The 10991-nt window shown below is 41.5% G+C and overlaps 1 protein-coding gene across 1 annotated transcript in view; it reads right to left on the bottom strand.

Moving 5' to 3' along the window:
• Positions 1-9837, bottom strand: part of SLC6A15 (solute carrier family 6 (neutral amino acid transporter), member 15) — a 69791-nt gene extending 59954 nt beyond the window's left edge. The window contains 3 exon segments of the mRNA XM_012652974.1: positions 9578-9638; positions 9640-9731; positions 9733-9837. Coding sequence (XP_012508428.1) covers positions 9578-9638; positions 9640-9731; positions 9733-9837 — 258 coding nt within the window.
• Between the last annotated feature and the right edge of the window lie 1154 nt (positions 9838-10991).

The following is a 10991-nucleotide window of genomic DNA, read 5'->3' as shown; positions in this document are numbered from 1 at the left end:
GAGTCTGACTCAAATGCCTCCCTGAGTTAAGGGCCAGGACAGGTTTTATAGTCAGAGGGTAAAGAGGCGTGATCTGATTGGATCTTGCAATGAGATAATGCCAGGAGGTGTGATCTGACTGGATCATGCCATGGTGTGACATTAGGGCTCGACCTAGTTGGATGATGGATTATGCCTTGTGGTGTCACCTTCTTAATTCAGTCCCCATTCCTTGGTCCAAGCACTGAGATTCTGCCTGTGGTTGAATGCTTGATTCATTTAGGCATGCTCAGTTTACATAACTTGCAATGTGGGGGTTCATAGACAGCTGAAAAACAACTCCTGGAGAGTTTTCAAGATGGCTGACTAGAAGCAGCTGGTGTTCGTCTCTTCTTCAGAGAGCAATCAAGATATTCATCAAATACCCATATTTTGAACAAATCACTGGAGGAAAAAAAAAAAAAAAACACTTGAAAGTAACAGAGAAGTGACGAGGAGACACCAAGGGTAGAGGCAGAAGCTGGACTTCCAGTGCAGGGCTGCTGAGATCCTTGAGCAGCCCCCGGACCCAAACCGAGGGAAGGAGCAAGCAGCGTACCCTCAGGGCTCTGCACTCGTACCTTGGACCTTTGCAGTTTGTGGTACAGGGTAACTTCTCAACCTCCTCAGGCCTACAGAAAGGCATGGGGAGTTGCTGAGATATCACACTGAGGCACTGCTTGAGCTCATGTGGAGCTGTGCAGGCTTTGGAATCCTGGGCACCTGCACCCTGAACAAAATGGGGAGCCCTTATCCCGGTCCTTTAAATCCTGCCCTGAGGATGCTTCTGCCCCATGGTGGGCCAGGGAGGGAGGGGAGAACCTGGGCAATCTCCCACATCTCAAGGTCAAGTTTTGCCACTGCATCTGTAGGCCATTGTTGGACCAAGGAGTGTTCAGACTGAGCTCACTGCTCCTGCAGAGTGAGACATATCCTGCCCACCCCATGGTTGATCCACAGCACAACAATGGTTGCCCTGCTTAAGCATTCTGTGGCAGCCTGGGACCAGCCTGCATTTACTCGTCTTGGTCAGAACTTGAACTCAATGGACCTGAGGACTTTTCATGCTCTCAGGACTTTGAGGCATTGTTAAGGGGCATGGAAGACAGATGTGTGAACTATCTCAAGTGAGGAGTGAGCCTGTGTGGGCAGAACTAAGAGGAGAATGTTGGTGTGGGCCACGCACAGAGAACCCCTCCCCCAACAGGAAAGCTGAGAAAGCCAAGCTTTCAGTCTTGGGATTCTTGGTGGGGAGGATCATAATCTGCAGAGACATTGCTGTGTGAGTGTCATTGCCTTTTGACTTTCTTGGCCAGATTGGGCTGCTACAGGTAGCCAAATGTCAGAGGGAGATTCATCAGGCCAGGGGTGTGAGAGAAGAGTGAAACTCACTTCCATTTGCTGGTCTGTGAATTCCAGACTGCCCCTCCTCCATAAGCAGGTTCTTTGGCATGGTGGGGCTTCTTCAGCACCTCCCTGGAGGCTTTCCCTAGTGGCCCCAGGAGCGAAAACCTGATCCCTGCTGAGACAGCACTTGCAACCACTTTTGGGGAGCCTCAACACAGGCCTTCCTCATCCAGCCCTTCCTAACCTCACCCACCCATTCCCGTTGGCAGTCCCCTGGGAGTTCAAAGGCACTGTCCATTGCCTGAGTGCTTCTCCTGATTGACTAGGGCCAGACATAAGTCCCACAAACACCTCTGTAGCTGGCTTTCTCCTGCAAGTGCCACCTACTGGCAGAGAGGTCAACTTGCACAGTCCCTTACAGCATTTCTTGGCTGACTTATCTGCAAGTACCACCTACTGACCTGGAGATTAAACTGGACATCCAAATATAATTCATACTGTTAGAAGTCCACAGAGCTGCAGAAAATGACAAGATTTCAGAGACCTCCATCTCCCTTTCTCAACAAGAAGCTGGGAATCTGCCCATATGCTTAGTACATCACTGCTACAGCCTACAAATAACTAGCAAGTGAGAAAAACACCATACTGAGGCTATTTATAATCAAGGTATTCATTTAGAACCTAACCCCCCTAAAAGTACCCACAAGCAAAGGCAAAGATCCATACTTAACATACTCTACATTACATCTTTATGAGGGGGAAAAAATCCCATCTAAACAAAAGTAAAATCAAAAACAAGAAGTGGCAGCCTCTCTAGATAAGAATGAATCAGTGGAAGAAGTCTGGTAATATGAAGAAACAGAGTGCAATGATACCCCCAAAGAATCATACTAGCTCTCCAGCAAGGGACTGCAAACAATGGGAAAAATCTGAAATGTCAGATACCAAATGCAAAATACGGATTGCAAGTAAGCTCAATGAAATCCAAGAGAAAGTTGAAAATCGACACAAAGAAACCAAAAACAATAATTCAGGGCATGAATGAAAAAATCACTGAAGAGACAGATATTTTAAAACAACAACAACAGAACTTCTGTAAATGAAAGACTCATTTAGGGAATTGCAAAATACAGTGAAAAGTTTCAACAGCACACTAGATCAAGAAGAGAAAGAATTTCCAAGCTTGAAGACAGGATTTTGAATTAACCCAGTCAGTCAAAAACAGAGAAAAAAAGAATTAAGAGAAATTAACAAAGTCTTCAAGAAATATAAGATTATCTAAAATGCCCAAGAAGAATTAAGGGTATCCCTGAGGGAGAAGAAGAAAAAGCAAAAAGTATGGAAACCCTATTTGAGGGAATGATGAAGGAAAACTTCCCTGGTCATGCTGGAGATTTACACATCCAGATACAAGAAGATCATCAAACTCCTGGAAGATTCATTGCAAATAGGATATTACCAAAGCACACAGTCAACAAACTGCTCAAAGTCAAAGTGAAGGAGAAAATCCTACAAGCCACGAGACAAAAGCATCAAGTTTACAAAGAAAAACCCATCAGAGTAACAACAGAATTCTCAGCAGAAACTATGCAAGCCAGAGGGATTGGAGTCCTATCTTTAGTATTCTTAAGCAGAACAACTGTCAGCCAAAAATTTTGTATCCTGCAAAACTAAGCTTTGTAAATGAAGGAGAAATAAATTCTTTCCCAGACAAGCAAACATTAAGGGAATTTGTCACCACTAAACCTGCCCTACGAGAAATGCTCAGAAATGCTCTAAACATTGAATACTCTCCAACATAAAAACACTCAAAAGGAAAAAATCACTGCTCTTATAAAATAGTAACACAAGGGAGAATACAAAGCCACTAGGTTACAATCAACAGGATGACTAGAATGGTATCTCACATACGAATATTAACATTGACTGTAAATGGTCTAAATGCCCATTAGAAGATATATATTAGTGGAACGGATAAAAAAAAAAAATCACAACCCAAATATCTGCTGTCTCCAAGAAACCCATTTAACTGGTAAAGATTCTCATAGATTCAAGGTAAAGGCATGGGAAAAAATATTCTACAAAAAGGAAACCAAAAGTAAGCAGGAGTAGCTATTCTTATATCAGATAAAACAGACTTTAAATAAACAACAATAAAAAAAAAGACAAAAATGGTCATTATACAATGATAAAGGGACCAATTCAGCCACTACTGAAAGAGTGAATGCCTTTCCTCTAGAATCAGGAAAAAGATAAGAATGTCTACTTTCACACTCTTATTCAAAATACTATTTAAAGTTCTAACAAGTGGAAAAAGGCAAGAAAAAAGGAGGACAGTCATCCCTTAGTATCACTGGGATTTTGGTTCAAGGACCTCCCATAAATATCAAAATCCTCAGATTCTCAAGTCCCACAGTCAGCCCTGAGGAATCTTTGACTACGAAAAGTTGTATTCATGGGTTCTCCATCCCACAAATACTATATTTTCCACCTGCATTTGGTTGCATCCATAGATGCTGAAACCGTGGATATGGAAGGGCTGACTATATAAGGCATACAGATCAAAAAGGAAGAAATAAAACTTTTCACACTTGCAGACATTCTGATGCTGAAAATCCTAAGGAATCTACAAAAATACCTCCTAGAATAAGTGATTCAACAAAGTCATAGAATGCAAGATAAACATATACAAATCATTTGTATTTCTGTGTTAGCAATAAGCAAGTGGATACAGAAATTAAAAATCCAATAGCATCACCATCTCTAAAAAAATGAAATACATGAAAATGTAACAAAACATGGACAGTATTGTTTTTGCTGAAAACTATAGAGTGCTGGTAAAAGAAATGAAAGATCTAAATATATGGACAGACATACCACATTCATGGATTACACGATCAACACAGTAAATATGTCAATTCCCCTTAATTGATACATGGGTTTAACTCAAAACCTATCAAAATCCGAGGAAAATTTTTGTATAAACAAGATTCTAAAATGTACATGAACAGGCAAAAAACTAGAGTAGCTACAACAATTTTAAAACATAAGACTGAAGTGGGAGGAATGATTTTACCCAATGTCAAGACTTATATAGCTACAGTAATGAAGACTATATGGGTTGGCAGGAAGAGAGACACATACATCAATGGAACAGAAGATACTTCCCAGAAAGAAGTGTACACACATATGTCCCACTGATTTTTTATAAAAGTGCAAAAGCAATGTCAATGAAAAAAGACAGTCCGTTTAACAAATGGTTCTGAAAACAACTGGACATCCCTAAGCAAAAATATAATCTCTACCAAAACGTCACACCTTATACAAAAATTAACTCAAATGGATCACAGACTTACATGTAAAACATAAAACTATAAAACTTTTAGAAAAAAATCATCAGAGAAAATCTTTGAGATCTAGGTCTAAGCAAAGAGTTCTTAGACATGACAAAAGCAAGACTCATCAAAGCAAAAAATTATTTTTGCTCAAAATTAAAAACTTTTGCTCTGTGAAAGAACGTATTAAGAGGATGAAAAGACAAGCTAAACACTGGGAGAAAATATTCAAAGGCCACAAAGTACTAGTATATAGGATATATAAAAAACTCCTAAAACTCAACTATTAACAATAAAATTAGAAAATGTGTTAAGAACATAAAGGGACATTTCATTGACTATTACTTATGAATAGCAAATAAGCATATAAAATGAGGTTTAATATTATTAGCTCTCAGGGAAATACAAATTAAAACCACAATGAGCTGTTTCTATATACCATCAGAATGGTTAAAATACAGTGACAACCAAATTCTGACAAGGATACAGAGAAAATGAATCATTCATTCATTGCTGGTGAGAATATAAAATTGTACAACCACTTTGAAAAAGACTCTGGCAGTTTCTTAAAAAACTAAACATGCAACCATCATATAATCAAGTAACTGCACTCCCGGGCATTTACCCCAGATAAATGAAAACTTACATTCCATAAAAATGTATACAGAGTATCCATATGGCTTTGTGGATATAAATAACTCAGATGTCATTCAATGGATGAAAGGGTAAACAAACTCCAGCACATCCATACCATAGAGTACAACTCAGAAAAATAAATAAACTACTAATTGATAAACACAACTTAGATAAATCTACAGAAAATTACGCTGAGTAAAAAAGACAATTCCAAAAGGTCAAATACTATGTGATTCCATTTATATAACATTTTTGAAATGACTAAATAATAAACATGAAGAACAGGCCAGAGGTGACCAGGAGTTAAGGATATCCTGCGAGCAGGAGTGAAGTAGTTGTGGTTATAGAAGGGCAACACAGAGAATTCTTTCTCCTGTTCTGTAACTTGACTATGTTAATGTCAATACTCTGATTAGGATGCTGTAGTATAGTTATTCCAAGATGTTACATTTGTAGGAAATTTTGTCAACAGCTCACAAAAACTCTCTATGTTATTTCTTAACATCTATGTATGATTCTACAACCACCTCAAAATTAAGATTAAAAAAACACCAGAAAACTGCATTTTTATGCTGACATAACTGGCCAAATTTAGTTAATTCACTAAACTATTTCTCTAATTTTATTACTAAAAATATTGAAAGAGGCAACTTTCCTGTGAATACATACACAACAACAAAAATCATGGGAGTCAAAATACCCATTGTCTTTTGTACCTTACTAATTTGACAGAATCTGATGCATGACTACTACTGTATTAAGGGTGCTTATTTGCTGTTGTTTTCACTTTAGAATATTTTAAATGTATATTTTGAATAAATAATACAATAATGTGGTTTTAAAGGACACAGAGTGAAAAATATCTTCCTGCCCCCTTTCCCCAGCATATACAGTACCATCTCTAGCTCGCTATAAGTAAACAAAGTCTTCCAAAGATATTTTATGTACATTCAAGCTAATATATATATATATACTGTATATATATTCAAGTTAATGTGCTTTCTCCCCACCCCCAACCTGCCTCTTTTTACACAACTATTACTATATGCATAATTCTACATCTCAGTTTTTCACTCAAAAATTTTTTGCAGTAACTTTTTATCTCAATACAACAGCTTAATTTTTTAAAATAACTGTATGTTATTCCTTAGTGTAAGTGCACCATAGATTTAGATCTGATTCTGATAATTTGCTACTACAACATTCCAACAAATTACTTTGTATATCTGGCATTTCCATATCTGTAGAATAAATTGCTAGAAGTGGGATTGCTTGGTCAAAGGGTATGTGCTTTCACAAGTTTGATAAATATTGCCAAATGGCCCTTTATAAAAATTGTGTCAATCTGCACTACTACAAGCAATATGGATTGCCTGTTTCCTTCTGCCCTTTTCAATACAGTAAGTGATCTCTTTGATCTTTGCCAATCTGCTGGGTGAAAAAGCTCCCAGAGTAAACATTCTATTTAAGGATAACAATCAATTAATCTTACGTGAAAAGATACCTTAGCACATTAATTATAAGGAAATAATGTGACCTTCAAGGCTGAAAACAGTTCTATCCTATATCAAGAGATATCGTGCATTTAAAATTATCCTGTATCTCAGTTTATCCTTAGGGCTTTTTATTCACAGAGAAAAAGATTATAATTATTGGTCAAAGTTAATATTTAAGCAGATAAATGTATCAAAAAAGTATTTACTAAAGACTGCCAGAAGAGTAGTACTATAAGAAAATTGGAAATAAATCTAAAAATTGCTGTCATGTAACCTTGAATGTTTTTCATGTATTAGACTATGTCTGTGGACTTTTGTTAATAATGCCATCTGCTCAGAAACCATTTCAAAATCTACTCTGCATGTGAATATATTAGTATATCCAATCATGCATATGGTTGGAGTAATAAAGAATTAACATATTCACAAGCAGTTGAGAGAGAAATTAAGAAGTGAAAGCAAAGTTTATATGGGATTTTGATAACCACCAAGGTTTCCTTCAGGTCTGCCATTCTGAGTCAATGGTTCTTTTAATTGCCTCGATGAAAATCCCAGAGTTAAAAGGGATGTAAATTTCTTACTTATTCACATACAAATTTTATTTTATGACAGGAGAAGCATATTGTCTAACATGCACACAGTACAATTTGAACTGCGATCATTAGGTAAAGTAATGATTATAAATACGGAGTTTAGGTTTTAGTAACTATTGCGGCTTATTTTAAATGTTTCAATAATTGACAAGTAAGGCATCTCATCTGATTATTGGTATCTCAAATAGCTAAGTTATCCAATTTTTAAATTCTTTGCTATTTCTTATTAATTGGGTGACAGAGTACTTATCTCCTAAAATAGAAACATATACAAATACCTGTCTTAGTTCCATTAAAATACTACATCTTGAGTTAGATTGGAATTATAAAATAGTTTTGAATCAAGTATATGATGTGCAATCAGAAAAAGAAAAGCTTATCAACAAACAGTAAAATATTACTCTTTCAAAATTCTAATTTCTGTCTGAGAAAAGAACACATTGAAAGTTTTACTTGGGAAAAAATGGTCAATGAATTTAACTTTAAATTCAGTTTGTTGGGATAATATATTTTACTTCAACACATGTACATGGAAAAGCCAACACACAAAAATAAAATCGTCTGATTCTATGGTCAAATATCTCGAATTTAACAGGAGAGAAATACACTGTTCAAAGAAAATTCAGTCCATCATCAAGTATTATGTACAAGTTAAGTCGAGTACTAGGCGTCTAAGACATAAGGAGGTCTGTATTTCAGGACTGTTCTTGCAGAAACGAGGCTGGGTGGGGCGAAGAGCTTCGTGGGGCTGCGTCTGCAGAGAATAATTCCCCAAAGCAAACATTTTATTCCTGGTATCCCAGAAAAGCAAGCAGGTATTGACAGGTATAAAATCGCTTTTACAGAATGGGCGATGAGGAGCCCAAATGAAGCACACAGAGCAAACCCTTCATTCCTCCCACACTGCTCAGGGTAGTGAACCGCCAAAATGGTGCAGACGAAGATCGGGTCTACCTTTAAGACCTGGAGGGGAAAACGGCCAGACCAGAAGAAACGGTCGCAGTCTCATTTGCATAAGCACCCAAACACTGCTAACGTCACCGCGCCCAGTCCGGACCCCGCCCCGTCTTACTCCAGCCCTTCCCCGCAAGCGAGGAGGATGGAAACGGAAAGCGAGACACTGGAGCGCTGGAACCTGGGGGCTTCGCTCTCCTAGAACGCACATCAAACGCCGCTTCTTGGCTCAATGGAAAAGAACTCCCGCCACTGAGGCCTCTGCCACTGGGTGGGTCACGCGTGCTCCCGGGACGCCTCGGGCGTTTTGGTTCATTCATATGCATAATAAGGCTGGTGCACAGGATGAGACCGAAAGCCTTTCCCTATACTCAAAACCGTCTTCTCTCCGGCCACGCGCAGAGCAGCCAAGTGAATGAAAGGTAGAAACGACCTAAGATTCCAATTGCTTCCCATCCTCTCCTTAAAACTGATCACCACCCTCGCAGGCACACTCTCATATTCCAGGATGGGCAGAAACACGCGAGCTGTGCTTTCTCCAGCAGCCACGTGCCTTGTGCGCGGCGAAAGGCCCACTTTCGGACCATTTATTACAGGATGCCTCAAGAAAAAGGGAATTGTGGTCACGTGAAAACACTCAGCCTTCCGTAGTCGCCTTCTGCAGTTGCAAAAGCAACCAGAAGCGAATGAGGAATGAGGCTCGCTGCTCTCCCCGCCCCGCCGCCCACCTGCACGAGGTTCGGCTTCCAATCACCTCGAAAGCGCCTGTTTCCACCCTGACCCTCCCAACTTTCCTCTCGGACTTCCCGGGTGTCGGACCCCACCCTACAACCTCGACTTGACTTGGAAATGAGTAGGTCTCTGGGGATGCCATGGGCAGTTTCCACGACGGGAAGGAAGGAAGGAAGGATGGCGGCACGTTTCGACCCATGTGCTTCCTCCTAGATGTGCAGCCTCTCGCCCCCCCACCCCGATTGTGCACGGATGCAGAACGCAGAGACTAGAGGGTCGCTCGCCGAGCGCAGCTTCTCCCTCCCAGGGCTTTTGAGCCATTCTCCCTCCAGCCGCCCGCCCCAGGACGGAGCTCGGGATCCATCCATCAGTTCGTTCCCAGTCCGGGTCCCCGGGATCCTAGGTGGCTAATGGCGAGCCCCACCTCACCCCCAGCCGTGCCCTTAGCGTAGGAGCATGTCATTACCGTTAGTGTGCCTTGCCCCAGAGCTTCTTGCTGCTTCCACGTCCTGGCTGCAGCAGTCGCGAAAGGGTCCAGGCGGCTCTGACCGAGGCCCCAAAGGAGCTATCTGGAGAGAAGCAGCTGCTTGCCAAGGGCGGGCCCTCGGGCTGGGTTTAGGAGGTCGCTGCCCTGCAGCCTGGCAAGGAGAGACTAGTGAGCGCCTGTGTGTCTGCCAGGGGAACAGCACGGGATGCAGGCGCGCGGGTGCGTGTGTGCGCGCGCATGTGTGAGTGTGTATGAGTGAGGGTGTGACGGAGGCGCCCACGTGCCTGGCCCGCCCGTGTTGCGGCCGCCGACAAGCTGCGAGGGAGGAGAGGTTGTGGGCGGCGGCGGGGCGCGGAGGAGGGAGCAGGGTGCGCAGGCTGGGCACCGCGCCTCCCCGCCCCACTACCCCTTGACGCAGAGGCCACTGCGGCTGCCCCGCCGCGTCCTCCCGGCGTCCGGGGCTGGGCCAGGGAAATGCTGGATGGACCTGGGGAAGCCCGCTTCAAAGCAAAACAGATTCCCCCTGCCATCCGATCTTCCCCCAACCCACTCAATGGGAAGGATGGGCACCAGTTGCCAGCCGAGCCTTTGTCTCAGAGAGAATAACAATAGGCATGGTCCTACCTTGCATCCTCGATATTCTCCAAGAGTCAGTAACGGGACTAGAAGTGGGTGACTCAAAGAACCCTCTTCCCTAGCTTTCTCTCCCAAGCCAGCCATTTACATCTCTTGCAAAAGAAAAGCCTCAGGGCTTTGGCTTCTTCGGGCGGTGGCCTGATAGCGCTCGGTGATTCCGGCCAGGTTATGAAAGGCGGTTTTAAGGAGCTGGTCCTCACCCACCCTATCTGGATCCCTCAGCATCCCACTCTTCTCCAAGGGGTCGCAGTAGGAGATGAAGCCTGACTGACTTCTGACAATTAAGGCGTGCGCATAATTAAGCCACGTGGAGAATTCCTAAAATATACATCGCCAAACATAAAGCTTAGCCTCCTTTTGAAAATGGCTGAATCGTCCCCTAAACAGGACATACACTCTAGGAATTAAATTTCCCGTCCTTGAAACTTTCAAAATTTGAAAGAAATGAGAAATGGTTCTAGAACATATTATAGCAAGAAGGTTCAGTAACGTGGCGAAATACATTTTTCACTTCCCAATGATTAATTAATATTACCATTTGAAGAATACAAGCACTTTTGAGGCCTTCCAACAATCCCTTAAATTTTGACAGTTTGTATCCAATTAAGATTGAATTAAATAATAAGGCCATTGCAGACAGGTTTCACATGCAGTGAAAAATCTCCTGGAAAGAAATCACAAGACCTAAATTTCAGGTCAGAACATTGCTACTAATCCTTAGCTTTTAAAGCAGCCAAGAAAGATTTTTTTTTTTTTT

The sequence above is a fragment of the Propithecus coquereli genome, unplaced genomic scaffold (assembly GCF_000956105.1).
Source record: "Propithecus coquereli isolate 6110/MARCELLA unplaced genomic scaffold, Pcoq_1.0 Scaffold405, whole genome shotgun sequence".
Classification (NCBI taxonomy): Eukaryota; Metazoa; Chordata; class Mammalia; order Primates; family Indriidae; genus Propithecus; species Propithecus coquereli.
The sequence above is the reverse complement of the archived record's forward strand: the minus strand, read 5'-3'. Positions and strand labels throughout refer to the sequence as shown.